Genomic DNA, 17,234 nt, shown 5'->3' with positions numbered 1-17,234 from the left:
TCTATTGGGTTGGCCCAGAAGGGTAGAGGAGAGACATTTTCTGAGCTTGTCTTTGTCATTTTCCTGGGTGGAGGGTGGATCTCCCTTTCCAAGTGGGAAGTGTGAGCCTGGGTAATGTTTCGTGGCAGGCTGTAGGCTGAGAAAAACTTACTTTCTAAAAAACAGCACAGTAATGAACTTTACAAGTGTCATAGGCTCTCCCTACTTGAACTACATTTCCATCAGAAGAATGAGAACAGGGTCCCTGCTTCTTTGTGACCAGCCACACACACCTTCACAATGTTACCTTGACTGTAAGGATGCCAGGTTCCTACCTGACTCCAATACTTCTTTAATATTCCTGCTTTGTCTTCCTCTAGGAGCTTGTGGGTGAAGTTTTCAGAGAAACGCTCAGCGAAGAGGAAGAGGAAGACTTTCGGCTAGAAGGTACCAGAGCCTATTATTTTCTTCTCAGGGCAGTGAGGTGGGGGAGGGCCATCTGGTCTACCTTATTCCTTGTGTACCCTCCAGAAAATCTGCAGACCGAGAGGAGAAGGACAGGACTCTCTGTGCGGGTGCACTGGGGGTGGATTGGGTGAGGAGCAAGAGGGAAGTGGAGCATCTCATAGGTCCTCACTGGGAGTGGATTCAGGCCACCCAGGCTCACATCCTGCTCTGTGTTAGCCATGGGGTCTTGAACAAGTTGTTTGACCTCAGCTTCCCCACTGGGGGGAAGTGGCCACTCAAAGGCTTCTCAAGCAGGGCTAGGCATGTAGTACACATGGTATGAAGGAACCCTTGTGTTTCTCCATTCACATCACACGCCCGGAGCACAGGTGTGCACACACACGAACAGACCCCCAACCCCTCACCGCTTTCCTCTGTAGCTCTCACTCCTTTCTTTCTTCACGGAAGCAGTGCATTGTAGAAAGAATTAGGACACTCAAGTAGAGGGTCAGTGGCCACTGGTGTACTAATTTGACTTTAGGAAGCCACATCCCCTCTCTGAGCCTGTTTCCATACTTGTAGAATGGGAATGAGGGCCTCTTCCTACTCGATTCCTTAAGTTGGTACAATGACTGGATAACATATGAAAGCATTTGCTGAAAAGGATAGCATTTCCCTTTTTCACTCAGAATCAGAGGAGAGAATTGCTGAACTAGAGCAGCCTTTGGACAGTAAGTGTGCTTCCCTGGAGGCTCAGACAATAAATAATCCACCTGCAATGCAAGAGACCTGGGTTCGATCCCTGGGTGGGGAAGATCCCCTGGAGAGGGGAATGGCAACCCACTCCAGTATTCTTGCCTGGAGAATTCCATGGACAGAGGATCCTGGCAGGTATAGTCCATGGGGTCACAAAAAGTCAGATATGACTGAGTGACTAACACTTTGTACAGTAAAACCCTCTCTGGGACCAGGACAGGGGGCTGGCTGGGGTCTCTGAGGGGAAATATAGGTCTTGGAAGGGCTGTAGGGCCCTGAGAGGAGAGTAGACCATGCCAGGAGGTTCTGGAGGGGAGCCTTGGCCGAGACTGTGGCCACATTGGGTCTGAGAGCTGTGATAAATGTAGACTCCTCAGCTCCACCCAGGCTGCTGAATCCGGTCTGCCCTGTAATAGGCTCCTCAGATGACTTGTGTGCATGCTTTCTTTTGAGAAGCACTATTTTGAGAGATTCACTCTGTGGCCCAGGATTTGGAGGGTGCCTGGGACCCGGGTATCTCTCAGACTTTGCTCAGATTCAAGCAGGTCCCAAATAGAAGGAGGAGGAATCACATGGACAGATATCTCTGTCAGAACTCTAGGGTGTTTCTCTTGAGCATATTTGCCTGTGGCTCTGGTGGCTACACTCAGGCTCAGTGGCTTTGATTCTCATTGTTCCCTGGGATTCCCCAAACCTCAACAGTCATCCTTGGCTCCATGGAGAGATGCCAGCACCTGGTGCCTAGAGTTGATCTGGAGAGTCAGGTGAAGGCCTGCAGGATGTAGGATCTGGGGGCTAAGGTGACCCCAGACATGGATTACATGGGCTTCAGCACTCATTCCATTTTCTATTCATTTGCTCAATCACCTGGTAACTTAGCAAGTTCATCCTCTTATTCATTTATCCTTCCATCTATTCCATCCATCCCTCGCCATACAAGTACCCACCTGTCCACTTATGTATCCATTCATCCACCCATCACTCACTCATCATCCACCCAGTGATCCATGACCCATCCATCCAACGCTCATCCATCCATCTTTTGCTCCATCCTTCACCCACCCATCCTTCCATCACTGCCTATTCATTCATCTACCTACTCTATTGTCACCCATCCGGCCAGTCCTTGTCTACCACCCAGCCATCCATAATCCATCCTTTGTCCATCTATTTATCATCTATCACTCATTCCTTAACCCATTTAACCATCTTCCAGTTGTCATTCACTCATCTCACCATGTGTCTATATTTTCATCATTTATTGAGTCCCTGGTTACTGCCCCAAATGAGGCACTTCTCTGACCACTGAGGCTCAGCCTGAAATCATGTAATTGGTTTCACATGAGGTGTCTTTCCCTGCAGACACGAAATGGAATGCCCATGGAATCCTCCTCTTTGGAAAGGGAGGGTGCTTTGTTCAACCTCTGTTCAGAGTATGAGCCCTATTGGATGAAGTAGAAGGAGCACTTGACCGAGGAACCCATAGACCTAGCTCCAAGTCACACCTCCCCTCCTGCTCCCACAGTGACTTGCTGTGGCTTTTGTCCAGGTCCTTCCCTCTCTATAACATGATATATGGGGATGTGGACTCCGTGGATGCTCAGAGAATGTGGGCGCCTTGTAGAGAGGATAAACTGCTGTGGGGTGGCACTTACAAACATTGGTTGATGGATGGGAGATAAACAGGAGGTGCCCAAGAGTCCCAGCTCCTGTCAGGGAAATGGTGGGGATGTTGGTGGCACTTGGTCCATCCCTGTGGTCCACAAGCTGCAGGTCGGGCTTTGAGGACAGCTTCGAAGGTGCCTCGACTGGGCACCTTGCCAGTCATTGACAGCGTCCAAGTAGATCAGTACCACCAGTGGGCGGGGGAGGGCGGGGAGGAGGAGTTGGGAGCCACAAGCCTGACTCAGTTTCCAACTAGGGATTAGACTGGGTTGCTGGTGGTTAAGTTTCCAGCCCCTTTTCTTTAAACAAAAGCTTACACAGAGCACAGAATGTAAGACAGACCAGGTTGCAGAAAGATGCAGTGTGTTATAGATAGTATGTTAATTACGTTTTATGTAACAAAGGGTACCAGACAGTACTCTGTATTTCCTTATATGTATGAATGTGGACCACATATGTATGTATAGAATTGTGTAGCTAGAAGCCTAGACAGATAAAGTAGTTCCTTCTGAACAGGGGAGGAGGAGATTAAAATTGGAAAGCATGGTCAGAAGATTGTAGTATTAACTGTAATTAATGTTTCAACTTTTACAAGAAGAATGTGATCATGTATTCCTTTGAAGCGAAAGACTAATAACAGAATTGAAAAGTGAAAACAATAAGTAAATAAGGCAGTAGGGCTGGGCTGCTATGGGCCTGCCTGTGTGGCCCCTGAGGCTTCTTGGAAGGGATGCTGGCCCCAGCAGCTGCCTGTGGTTCTTGGGCCACCGCTGGCGCCGGGTCCGAGGCAGCACTCCCAGGATGATGGACGTGGCTGTGGACAGCTAGGCCTGGTGGGCTCTGCCGCGTCCTGGCCACGATGAAGCAGTCACCTGGCCTGGAGCTGGGGCTGCGGGCATCACTCCGAGCCTTGGGCCAAGGGAGAGCAAGCCGAATCCTGAATCTCCTCTTTGTCTTCCTGTTGGCCAAGTTCATTGCCTCTTGGCCGGCTGGAGGGCTGTTAAGGGAGAAAAAAGGCCATCTGAGGCATGAAGATAAAAAGAAGTCTTTTAGCCATCCCAGGAGAGGATGGCTTTAGCTCCTGCGTTGTTATGTAAAGCCGGCCCTAATCCAGCGTCTTAACTGCCTTAACTGGCCAGCTGGGAGCTCGAGGGATGGGAGATTAAGGCTGGGCCCGGAGCGAGGGCTGGGGCTACAAGCTCCTTTTGAACTGTGGAGAGAACAAAGTAAAGCATGAAAAGTCCTGCGCTCCAGAGCTGTCCTGGCGTAGCGGGCGGGACCTGCGGCTTGTAGGGGGAGGGGAAAGGCACTCCCCCCTTTCTGCTGACCCAGCAGGGCACTGAAGACTGGGGAGGATCACCCCACCCTTCACTCCATTGCCCACCTGAGGTCCCCACCTCCCCAGTTGGGCAGGATGACAGGTGGTGGCAGCCTGTGGCTTGTGGCTTGAGGTGGACCTTGGTGTCAGGGGCTCCAGGAAGCACTGTGTCTGAGGGTGTCCTCTCGACCTGGCGTAGACTGAACTCTGGCTCTGTGCCCGTCAGGGGAGAAGGACCTGTAGATGGTCGTGGGCCCCTTCTCTCCTCGGGTCCCCTCTCTCCCCCACCTAGTTCTGGCCACATCCCTGCTCAACATCTTGGCTCACTCCCACCTCTCACCCTTGGGCTCTGACCACTAACCCTCAACATCGTGACTGTTTCTTGTCTTTCTACCTCCTTGCTTGGAGGTGAAAGTGGGGAGAGTGCATCAGCTCGGCATCTTCCATAGAAAGTTGAGTCCACAGAACCCTGCCTGCTGGTCGTGCATTTATTAAGGACCAAAAGTGAGTCAGGCAGCCCCTCTCTCGGAGGCCCGGCCCCCCCTCTAGGCCTCCAGGGCTGCTGCCAGATAGGCCTCACCTCGGCCTGGCCCAGGTGTCGCCTGGCAGAGTCCGCGGGGGTCTCGGCTTCTCTGGCCCAAGTGGAGGTGCCTGGAGTCCTATGGAACAGAACAGTAATGTTGGGACTGACACCCAAGGGCAAAGCAGCCCCACTGTGAGCTCAGGGCCTGTCCCAGTTGGCATGGCCAATTTGGTCTTCCTGCCACCCCATGGGGGTACAGAGAGGCACCCTTCTCCCTTTATTCTGGAGTCAGACCCCAGATCCAGCCTGGCTGTACTGCAGCTCACTGTGTGATCTTAGGAGAGTCACTTAACTTCTCTGTGCTTCAGGTTCTTGTTGGGGGCAGGCATAGCATGTCTGCCCTCCTCTGAGGGCCTGTAACAGCGAGGTTATTTATATAAGTGCAGAGCACAGCGCTGGTTCAAAGTATGCCAGTGTCTGTGAGCTGTTCTGACTCTTGTTTCGTGGGTTCCTCTTTCTTGAAGAGGAGCCAACTGGTGTTTGTAATTATTTACTAGTCCAGATCAAAGACAGCCTATTTTCAAAGCTTCTTTAATCCTATTAGAATCTCTGAATGTCTCCTTCCACTCCCAGTGCGTGACATAGTCTGGCATGCCATAAGTGCTCAATAAAAACAGATCTTCCTTGACTTAGGATGGGGTCATGCGTGCGTGCTAAGCTCGCTTCAGTCGTGTCCAACTCTCTGTGACCGTGTGGACTGTAGCCCTCCAGGCTCCTCTGTCCATGGGATTCTCCAGACAATAATACTGGAGTAGGTTGCCATGCCCTCCTCCAGGGGATCTTCCCGACCCAGGGATCAAACCCGTCTCTCTTATGTCTCCTGCATTGGCAGGTGGATTCTTTACCACTAGCGCCATCTGGGAAGCCCTAGGATGGGTTCATGTCCCAATAAACCCATTGTAGGTTGAAAATATCATTAGCTGAAAGTGCATTCATACATCTAACCTCCTGAACATCATAGCTTAGCCTTGCCCACCTTACATTAGCCTACACTTGGGTGAAATCATCTAACACAAAGCCTATTTATAATAAAGTGTTGAAGAGCTCATGTCATCTATCAAATACTGTGCTGGAAGTGAAAAAAAGTTTGGCTGTCTGAGTTCAGGATGGTTGTCAGTGTATGGGTTCTTGACCCTCATGATTACGTAGCTGACTGGAGGCTGGGACCCTCTGTACAGCATCACAAGAGGGGTTGTACCACATATCGCCAGCCTGGGAAAAGATCCAGATTTGAGATTCCAAGTACAGTTGTGTATCACTTTTGTACCATTGTAAAGTCACAAAGATGTTAGTCAGGGATCAACTGTGCTCTCTAGAAGAATGAAACCAACACCATGAAGTCACTGGAGTCAAGCTCCCAGGAAAGCCCCGTGTACCCCCCTCCAGTCCATCGAGGCTCCCAGGTGGGAAACGTCAACCCTTCACAGAGTGAAGGAGCCCTTGGGAGGCCTTTAGTCCCCTTCATTTGTAGTAAGAAATCTGAGGCCCAGAGAGGGGCATGACCTGTCTAAGGTCACACAGCAGACAGGAGAACAGCCTCTTCACTCAACACCTATTAATATTTGCTGAGTACCTACTGCAGGTGGGGGGCCCTGTTAGGCCTGGGTTCCAGCCATGGACGGGGTACGCGGGCCTTACTGTGAGGGTGTTGGCACGAGGGAGGCAGGTAGTAAATTGATAATCTGGTTCACACAAGGTTCTGAGAGGGGTGTTCTGTGAAGAGGAAAAACCCAGGGAAGGTGGAGGGAAGGTGGAGTGTGACGGGCCTCTCTGAGGAGGTGACATTTCAGCCTAGATGCAGGTGTCAGGAAGGAGCCGCCGTGGGCGGATGTGAGGGGTGAGCGGTCAGGAGAGTGAGGGAAGCCCCAGGGTGGGGGGGTTGTGGGGTTTGGGGGAGCACAGAAGGGAGGCCTGAGTGGCAGCCAGAGACCAGGGGAATGAGGTGGGGCAGCCGGCAAGGGTGGGGCCCCAGGCTGGGATTTCACGCTGCTTTTGAAGCGGGACTGTTGGCAAGTTTGAGGCAGGTGAGTGCCAGATTCTGACTTCCCTTTTCACCAGAGAATTATGGCTTCTGTGAAGGATGCGTCATTCTGAGGTGGGGGGCAAGCAACGAGAACAGGAGATGATTGCGATGGTGCAGGGGAGAGGTAATGGCCTCGGGGCCTCGGGGCTGCAGAGACGTGGAGGGGCCTGGAGGTGGTAGGGCTGGGAGTCGGGGGGTGAGGGAAAGAAAGGGATCCCAGGGACACCTTAGAGTTCGGGCTTCGGGAACTAAGCGGTCACTTCTGAGGTGGCAGTTTTAGCAGGTGACGATGTCTTTCGTTTTTGGATGTGTTGGCTTTAAGACTGACATGCAGGTAGGGCTGTGGAGGAGACAAGTGGACACCGAGTCTGAAGTTCAGGGAGCAGCTGGGGAAGAGAGAGAAAGACAGAGAGAGGGAGGGGACTTCTCAGGAAGAGGCCACAGACAGCCCCACCAGAGTCCTGGAGTCCCGGTGAGGCTCTCCATAGATGGGGCAGCCGGTGGTTCCCGTCAGTCTGGGAGGAAGGGGAGTTCACTGCCGAGCAGCAGGGACCCCCAGATGGAGGGGGCAGGCGGGCCACACCCCGCTGGCTCCTCTCCCTCAGTTCAGAGCCTGTCCTGCCGGCGAGTGTCACTCGCCCCGACTCCAGTCCACTGCAGTCCCCCCAGAAGCCCGGGCTGCAGCCGTGACAGCAGTTTCTCTCAAGTCTGTTCTTCATAAAAGCTCAGCTTGAACAGTGGAAATTCTGACTTGTGTCAGATACCGAGGAGGCTTTCATAGCTTCAAGTAGCTCGGGGTTAGATTTTAAAAGTTGAATTTCATCACATGTTTTAACTTGGGCGGGGATGGGGGGAGAGTGGCAGGGACATGATATTTTTAGCCCAAAGAAGGCTTTTTTCCCTTTCCCTCTCCCTCTCCTGGCGTTTTCCCCTCCCTCCCCCAGCAGATGTTTCGTCTCAATCCTATTCAAACCTCAAAGCAGAGTGGCCATCAACCTTATGCTCTGATGAGAAAAAAAGGCCAGAATGCTATTTGTTGGGAAGGGTTTTTTTTTTCCCCCCTTTCTTCTTTCCCCTCAGTCACAACTGGCCCTTAAATAAAATCTACTTTCAGAAAAATGTAACCTGGGGAAGCAGGAGTGAGGAGAAAAAGACCCTGGAAGGGGTAGACACCCGCTGACAGAAACTGCCGGAAGCCAGCTTCGAGAGTACTGCATTGGGTCAATTATGTGTTGGTGGTGGTTTTGTTTTTCCTGAAAAGCAAGGGCTCCAAGTGATGGAGCATTAAGTTAGGATTCTTTGGGGTCTTTTGGATACTCAACTTGCTTAAGATCTGGTTCATAGGAACTTCCCTGGTGGTCCAGTGGCTGGGATTACATGCTCCTAATGCAGAGGGTCCCAGGTTCGATAGCTGGTCAGGGAACCAACATGTCACAACTTAAGACCCAGTGCAGCCAAATAAATAAATAAATATTTTTTAAAAAATCTGGCTCATAGAATTGAAAAATCCTAGGGTAGATCTTGCCAAAGAAGGGCTGGTTGATCCAGGAGCTCAAACCATGTCATTAACACACACACACACACACACACACATACATTCATTCATTTTCTCTCTCTCTGTCTCCACTATCTCTCTCTCTGCCCTCTGTTAGTCTCTCCCAGTAAGGTGGCCAAGATGACTACGCAGCTCTGGGTCCTCATATCCTATGAACTGAGCCATCACAGGTGAAAGCAGCACTCAAGTCCATTATTTCTTGCAAAAGTTTGATTCTTACTTTACTGGCCAGGGTAGGTCTAGATTTTTTGTGGGACCCGAGTTTATCCAGTTTGGAGGTTGTCTTTTTTAAGAGAAAGAATACATGATTCTCTTTCATAACTGTGGACCATTTATATACAAATATATGTATTTACATATTTCTATTTACTATATATTTATTTCCCACTAAACCTAAATAAATATACCCCCAATTCAAGTTCCCTTTAGCTCAATTCCAGAAATGCTTGTGTTTACTCCAATACCACATGACACAAGCGGACGGGTGGGAAGTCAGAATGGGAAGAGACAGCATTCTTAACCAAGCAAGGATAAAATATCTAATTTTGAAAGCATCACAAAAACAACCAACCATGTCCACACATTGCAACTTGGAAGGAGCCCGTGCAAGTCAGAGGCCCAGCAACTTTAACCTCGTCAGCTTCACGAACAACTGTCCTTTGGCATTAGAGCGAGGACACAGGGCCACCAGGATGAAATAAGCTGGTCAGGTCTTGGTGCTTCCAGGAAGTATGGAGTGGGATCAGCACCCCCATAAACCACACGGATTGGGCTGGGGGAGAGGCGGCCCACTGGAGAAAACCCAGATGCTATTATCAGAAAGAGGAACATGGTTGCGGGACAGGCAGGAACAGGTGTTAACCATTGTCCTGTAACAGAGTGGAGAGACCAGTGGCTGGGGAGGCAGGAAACAGGGATTTTAATTCTGTTTCTACATCTTCTGTGTTCACATCCTGATGCTGCTACTGCTGGTTGTTTCATTTTGATGATGATGATGATGATACACTTCTATGTAGGGTGACAGGCTGGGGCTGCAGCAGAAAGATCCAGTCACACAAGTGCTTGATGATAGCAGTGTAATCAGGGCAGGGAAACCTAATCCAGCCCCTGAGCACATGAGAGCATGCTTCTCAGAAGATAGGGACATTTAACCTGGAGACCTGAAGGAGGAGCAGGTGTTGAGAGACAGAAAGAGTATTCTTGGCAGGGAAAACTGACTCTGTGGAGAGACGGGGCTGGGAAATGGTTCCATCAAGTTGGCTTCTTCCACTTAGTTTCCTCTTGTAAAATGCAGACAGTATCACATCCTGCATGGTGATATTAAGAGGACATAATGGAATAATGTGTGTACCCACTAACTTCACCAGCACCCCCGTACAACCCACTGCTGTGTGCAAGGACACACACATTCGTGTGTCTCCAGGACGCTTGTGCTCCAAGGAGAGCCTCATGCAGATATCGCAAGAAACCATTTGGTCTGGAATGCACATACGATATCTTTCTCTTTTTACTGGCAGCAGATTTACCCTCCTAATTATATTTGGCATAGGCTAATATTAAAATTCATCTGCATTCCCTCTAACAGCTGCTCTTGAAGGGCTGGGGAGTCAGAGACATCCTGGCAAGCCACCCTGAGCCTAAAATATTTGTGGCAGATAATCTGGACGTGGACAATTGAGAAAGGCCTGTGGGTATGTTAAGGCCAGTGTCCAAACTCCAGCCAGGAAGCTCTGGCTTGTGTTAAATCTTACGTTATATCAACTGAGAAGAACCTGCCAGGTAACCAGACTAAGAGAGGTGTCCACCAGGCCTTCCGGCATTAGTCATTTCTGGTCTTTGGTGGGGCTGACTTAATCATACCATGTTTCAAATTTGTCTCTTCTTCCAAAGTTTAATATCTACCAGGCCTTTCTGGATTGTGTTAAAATAAGCTGGCATTTGCTGATATCATCCAGGGTTTGGATTTTAGCTGATGTCTGGGATTCAGAATAGACCTACCCCTTTTAAACTACCCTCTTTCCCACTCCAGTTCCCAACCACACCAGAATTCATAGTGTTTGTTACGTAGCCTACGTTCTGTCCACCTGGGGGATTTGGTGCAGTGGGTCATTCTGGGATGGAATATTTGCTCTGCGCATGTATGGTACACTGTGGGCAGCCACGGGGCAGTAGCCAGCAGGGCCAGCTCTTGAGAAACTTGCATTCTGGCCACGTGGACGTGGTAGGCTCCCATCGTCATCAGAAAATCCAAGAGAGGACTGCAGACTGAATGAGTTTAGACAGCCCTCTGCTAGCAACAAATGCGTTTGTGCAAACTGGAAAAAGGGGCCCCTCCTCAAGATACCTTTCTGCCATCTGTCCAAAAACTGTCATGAGCAATACACAAATCGAAGATGTCCGGCATGTGAATGGTGCCCCCTGAGTTGTACCGTGCACAGTTGTCAGCTTCTCAGAGCCATTCTCCCAATGACCCCAAGTGACCCTGACCCCAACCCAAGGGAGGAGCCCTGGGGCACTTATCCTCCTCAGGAGGGTGGGGTCTCGGGTGGGTAGATCTGGTTCATTTCACAGCCCTTCTTCTTCTTCTCATGCTGCTTGGGCGGCGCCAGCTATCAACAGCCCTGGCTGGGTTGGCTATGCCATCCTGTTCCCTGGATCACTGCTAAACAGTCCCAAGAAAGTGACCATGGCTCTCACAGTGTGAGGTTCCAAGGGAGCCTTGGATGCCTCCCATTAGGTTCATGGGGGACCCATGATCAGAGTTGCCCCCATTTAAGTTATTTCCTACTCTCCCCAGTGGTACTCAACACTCTCCTCTTTCTCTCTCTCCCTCCCCACCCCCACCCCCTTTTTAAACTGGGGGAGGGGAGAGGGAAGAGACTGTCTTTGATCTCAGCGGAGGAAAAAAGTCTGTTCTGTTCAGGCTTTTGGCTAACACAACAAACAGTGTTTAAAATTTAACTTTGCTTAATTAATTAGTAATTCTGTTTAATGCTGTCTGATCTCCCTCCAAAAGGTATTTTGAAGCTTGAGAAGGGAACATCAAAGGGAGCCGGGTGAAGATGGTCAAGTAATGCATTTAATCTGGCAGTTGCTGGGGGTGGAGAGATGCCAGGTTGGGAGCTAATGTGGGACAGAGCCATCATCTGGTAAACACAGCAGGCCGGCTGGCTCCTCATGGCAGTGGCTGTGGTGAGAGGAGGGACAGGGGACTGCTTCCACAGAGAAGGAGCTCCACATGCTGCCCCAGACTCTGTGGAGTTGAGACTTGGTTTTAAGAAAGCAGAGTTGACGTTTTCTTTCTTCTATGGCTGCTGTGTATGGTTGGGCAGGTTGTGGACTGCACAAGGATTTCCAGTCAAGCAGGTGAACAGCAGGTGAAATTCAGCCTGCACCCTGCCTATCAAGGCTGTATCCTTGTGGGTGTACAAAACTGCACAGTTCACACCGTTTACTTAGAGGGCCAGGAAGAGTACATATTTTAGGCTTTGTGGGCATTAGAGTGGCTGTTACAGCTACTCAACTCTCTTTCACCATAGACAATGGATGTGGGTATCTCTGTGTCCCAGTAAAACATTATTTACAAAAATAGGCGGTGGGCTGGCTTTGGCTCATGGGCTGTACATTTGCCAGCCCCTGCTGCTCTAGGTCACCCAAGGGTACATCATGCTAAGTGAAAGGCTTTCCTTCCTCCTCACTCTGTCCCTTCCTTTCCTTTTTCTCCTCCTCCTCCCACTGCTTTCCAACTAGCAGTGTTGTTACTGTTGCAACTGAAGGATGACCAGAGTCCCCCTGAAACTGTGCCCGGTGAAAGATCACATCTGGGAAGAAAAAAAAATCGGTGGGCTGAACAGGTGTAGGAGATGAGGAATGAATGGGCTCAGGCTCTGGTGCTAAAACCCATCTTGACAAAAATTCTGTTCTCCGGTTGGTGGGACCTGGGCAGCTTGCAGTGAGTCCCGTTCACCCTTCTCCCATCTGCCCATGAGCCTGAGGTTGGACGGGTGGAGAGACGGGGGTGTGTTCTGCACAGGGGTGGCTGGGGTGGGTGGTTTGATGTCGTTTAGTTTTAGGGGGCTCTCTCACATGTGGATATGCAAGCAGGGCCCCTGAGTCCCAGCCCGGGTCTGCATGGCCTTCTGATTGATCATCTGTCACCTCTTCTGGCCCCTGGGCAGGGGACAGTGAAAGGGAGAAAGGCTTTCTTTGGTGGGGGCAACAGGGTGCTGACTGTCCTTGTTCCTGGTCCCAGGCCCCAGGGCAGATGGCTCCCAGTAATACTACCCACCTGTGCCTGTCCTCATACTGGGAAGGGGCCCCTGGGGGATATCCGGGTGGTCTTCTGAGCTAGGATGGGCTGAGGGGTGGGACCCACTGATGAAGAAAGGACAAAACCCTGGTCTTTGGAGAAGACGTATGAAGGGGATAAGGGATCGAGGGGGAGGTTCCCCTTCTCCCCAGGAGAGGAGAGAGGAAGGCAGGCAGGGGAGGACCTAAGGGAGGATGGGCTGTCTGGGTGTCAGGGGGAGGGGTGCCCCAGAGAAGGAGAGAGCAGGGACAGAGGTTTCTTTTCTTTGGGTTTTATCAAGTGGAACTTGAAAGGCAACATTGAACCTGAAGGTGGTTTTCTGATAACTTCCCTTTGAACTTGAAGTTTGGTTTCGATAAGCCTCGCCGGCTTGCATCTCCAGCCAGGACCTTGGCAGAGGGAGGCAGCAGCTTTGAAGATGGAGCTGCCCTTTGTTTCTCTTTCTTCTTTTTCTTTTTCTTCTTCCCATGATGGCAGCAGCTCTGGCCCAGCGGTGTGCTGGTAGATTTGAGATGGAGGGGTCAGGGTGGTGCAGGCTGTGTGCTTGGCTGTCCTTGGGTCACTGGCCAGTCTCCCACCTGACTTCTCCCGGGCTCGGTGTCACACCAGACCTCTTGGCCATTGAGGTGTTTGCTTTGGAGGAGCAGGGAAGGCTGGACTTGGTTTCATCCCCTACCCCAGGAGGGGGCAGCATCCTGACCTTCCTCTTGTCAACCACCCCAGCCATGAAGATGCCAGATGCTCCCACCTGGATCTTTTAGGTTTATTCTCAGTGGCCTCATTCTATGAAACCACCAGGGAAGAGCCAGGGTCTGTAACTGAGATGGGGTCTCTAGCTGGAGCCCTTGACGGCTTTAGGGAGTTGTTGCCTTGCTGAGGGGGCATGGAGATCTGGGGGCTCCCTGCATCCCAGAGCCTCGGCCCCCAGGCTCAGTCAAGAAGGGAGCTGTGATGGAGCCAGAACATCATTGGCTATGGAGATCTTCCTGTCCCCACTTGTCTAGCCTGGTGACTGGAGCATCCTTATCTTTATGTCCTCCCTCCCTGTCCTGCTCCCTACCCAGGCTGATATGACACTTTTGTTTCTGTTTGCCTCCAAAAGCCTCAGCTTTTAGAAAACATCGCTACTCACTTCCTGATTCCTAAAAGATAAAAAGTATAGGGACAACTTGTGTGTGTGCTATTGCCTCAGTTGTGTCCGATTCTGTGTGACCCCATAGACTGTAGCCCACCAGGCTCCTCTGTCCATGGGGATTCTTCAGGCAAGAAAGCTGGAATGGGTTGCCACGCCACCTCCAGGGGATCTTCCCGACCCAGGGATACAGCCTGCGGCTCCTGCTTTGCAGGCGGACTCTTTATCACTGAGCCACTCGGGGAGGCCCAGGGACATCATTTGCCAGACTATCACTACTAATGGTTGGACCCTGTGTGCTGACCCTGGGCTCTTAGCCCTTTCAGTTGCAACTCCTTGAATCCACACAAGGATCCTCTGGGGAAGGGACTATTATCATCCCCACTGTACAGTTGGGGAAACTGAGATATCCAGAGAAGTTATGTGACCTGCCTGGAACCACACACAGTGTAGGGAGCATCAGAGCCCAAGCAGAGATTACTCTCTTCCAGGGCTGGCACCAAGTCTGCTGAACCAAGCCAAGAACAGCATGGAGTGGTCAAGAGCATGAGTGAGGCTGCTTGGGTTCAAATCCCAGCCCTGCCATTTACTAGCAAAGCACTTCACCTCTCTGTACCTCAGTTTTCCCATCTGGAAAGTGGAGCTGATCCTAGTACCTGCCTCATGGGGTTGCTGTGAGGACCGAGTGAGTTAATGAGCAGTGTAGTCAGCCATGAAGCTCTGAGGGCTCCCCAGGAAGGGCTTTGAATAACTGCTGGGCCCACAGGGCAGGGGTCAAGTGGGAGAGCTGGGGCACTCCCCAGCAGCGACTCCTGGGTCCCAGTCTGCAAAGCTGGGGTGTGTGAGTGTGGTGGGGGACAGGGTCAGGGGAGAGGCAAGGCCCTCCACCTGGTTTCCTGGCCTGGTAGACATATATCTCCAGGCTCCTGACTTCCCAAGAAAGTCCAGTCCTGGTTGGGGCCACTGCTCAGGTATCTCAGCTGCTCACAGGGCCCTCCTGGGCCACCACTAGTTGGACAAAGGGGGAAATTTCTTCAAGTGAGAGCCAGGATCTGTTTGCTCCCCTGTAAAACAGGGTAACAGAATCACTGCCCCAGGGAAGCTGAGGGAATCTAAAGAGAGGGGCTGTGAGGTTCTAGAAAGCACATTCTTGAGCAAACCTGAGTCCTCTTTATCAGGCAGAGACAGAAGGGGCTGGAGGGGTCTCATGGGACATTCAAGATCTGATGGAACTGTGGGCTCAGGGATGATGGCTGCCCCCAGCCCTGTCCCCTGGCACCCGTTGGGGGTGTTCATGGGAAAGTGATGTCCACAGGCCACCAGCTTTCATGCCCACCTTTCCACTGCTGCTGGGAGGGCACAGAAGGACCAGAGAGCCCTCTGCTCAACACTTTTGGCAGAGGGAGGCCCCTCTAGGTGAGCAGAGGCAGAATGGAAGGCTCAGGGTGAGCTGGTTCCTGAAGATACCAAGGTGTGCCTCTGTGTGTGTGTGTGTGTGTGTGTGTGTGTGCGCGCGCGCACACGTGTGTGTACGTGTGCTCGTGTATGTGTCCTTCCCCTACCTCAGTGAACTCCATTTCTGTCACTCCCCACTTCTGTTCCTCTTCCTGACCACCCGCCAGTGTGCTGCATGATGAGCCCAGGCAGGTGGCATCTTTGAGGACACCACAGTGTTCTCAGGGAAGGCAGGGAGACTGCAGAAAGCGGCCATGGTCCAGAGCTCCCTCTGGAGTCTCCGAAAGCTCCTCTCCATCCTCATTCACCTGCTCTTTGGCCCTGGGTGGCCTCGGACTGCTTGTCTAGGCCACAGAGAACAGAGGCCTGTGAGGCCCACTGGGCTACCTGAGCAGCTGGCAAAGAGGCACCCGGGAAGGGGGCCTCCCCTGGGACAGCCCTGGGCATTAACGGGGCCAGAGGACAGACGGATTTGACTCTAGCAAAGCGGCCGGGCAGAGCGGGCCCCCCGCGCCACAGCCTCCAGACAGAGCCACAGGGTCTGGGCCTGGGGAGGCTCAGGGCCCTCTAACCTACGCCTGCTCCCTTGTCCCTCCCGCCGCAGTGGCCCTGCCTCCCGAGAAGACAGACGGCCTGGCCAGCGGAGATGAGAAGAGGATGGAGAAGTCAGGCGAACCCTGCCCAGGCTCCAAGAAACAGCTGAAATTCGAAGTAAGTTTCCTTTCCTGGTGCTGAGCCCTGGGCGGAAGGGTTTTCTCTGCCTGGTGCTGCTTTTTGAGGCGGGGGGAAGCTGAGGCCCCTCCAGATGTGACAGCCCTCCCCTCCCCCATGAACAACCGTTCCTCCTGCCACATCCGGGGCCGCCCCAGCTCGGCACAGGCCCTGGGAACTCCCCACGGCCCTCCCCTCTCAGCTCAGGCCCCTAGCCTCTCACCTTAGGGTGGTGGCCAGAGGCTGTGGCCCGGTGCTCTGGGGGAAGGACAGGAGAGTGGACAGGCAAGATGGCACTCTGGCCCTGGTGCTGCTGTGACTTCCTGCACTTCCTCTCTGGTCCTCCGTTTCCTCGTGGGTGAAGGAAATCTTTTGCTACTAGCTCCCTCCTGAGGCTGTCCAGGGGAACATGATGGGGCTCTCAGGTAGGACAGGTGACCAGGAGGCCTTGGGCAGGTCCCTCACTCTGGGACTCAGGGGCGTCGCGACTCTTTGCGGCCCTATGGACTGTAGCCTGCCAGGCTCCTCTGTCCATGGGATTCTCCAGGCAAGAATACTGGAGTGGGTTGCTAAACCCTCTTGCAGGGGATCTTCCTGACTCAGGGTTCGAACCTGCATTTCTTACATCTCCTGCATTGGCAGGCGGGTTCTTTACCACTAGCGCCACCTGCAAAGCCCAGGTGGGACTCAGGTGGTCAACACTAAAAGAGACATGCTCGCCCAGAGCCCACAGTCTGTCTGTCCTGCCTCCCTAGATGGTATATTAAGTTCCTTGTGTGTACCAAGCACAGGGCCAAGTGCTGAGTGGGAGACCCCGGCTGCCTGCAGGGAGCTTACCGGCCTCTCCCTACCCTCCTTTCACCCTCCCTCCTTCCTGCTCTGTCTCCCCAACAAGATCACTAGGGCAGAGCCCTGGAGCCCACAGATGGGGGTTCGGTTCCCACCTCTGCCACTGCCTCACTCGCCTGCCCTGTAAAATGGTGATAGTCATTTTATCCAGGGGTTCCCATCCTCTGGGATCTAATGCCAGATGATCTGAGGTGGGGCTGATGTAATAAGAAATAAGAAATGAAGTACATCATAACTGTAATGCATTTGAATCATCCTGAAACCATTCCCTACCCCCTGGTCCATGGAAAATTTTCTTCCATGCAACTGGAATCTGGTGCCAAAAAGGTTGGCGACTGCTGACGATATTGATCTGCTGGGATGTTGGAAACATGATGAATTAAGGCATCTCAAGTGCTTAAAATGGTGTCCAGTGCAGAATAAGTACTTTCCTTCTTCTGTCCAAGAAATGG

General features: G+C 52.0%; 1 protein-coding gene across 2 annotated transcripts in view; it reads left to right on the top strand.

Moving 5' to 3' along the window:
- Positions 1-17,234, top strand: part of NKD1 (NKD inhibitor of Wnt signaling pathway 1) — an 88,045-nt gene that overhangs the window by 58,373 nt on the left and 12,438 nt on the right. For both annotated transcript variants that reach the window (XM_081511394.1, XM_081511395.1), the window contains exons 4-5: positions 360-426; positions 15,827-15,933. In XM_081511394.1, the coding sequence (XP_081367520.1) occupies positions 360-426; positions 15,827-15,933 (174 nt within the window). The remainder of the gene's footprint in view (positions 1-359; positions 427-15,826; positions 15,934-17,234) is intronic.

Source organism: Giraffa tippelskirchi, chromosome 7 (assembly GCF_054371585.1).
Source record: "Giraffa tippelskirchi isolate mGirTip1 chromosome 7, T2T-mGirTip1v1.2.pri, whole genome shotgun sequence".
Taxonomy (NCBI): Eukaryota; Metazoa; Chordata; class Mammalia; order Artiodactyla; family Giraffidae; genus Giraffa; species Giraffa tippelskirchi.
The sequence above is the reverse complement of the archived record's forward strand: the minus strand, read 5'-3'. Positions and strand labels throughout refer to the sequence as shown.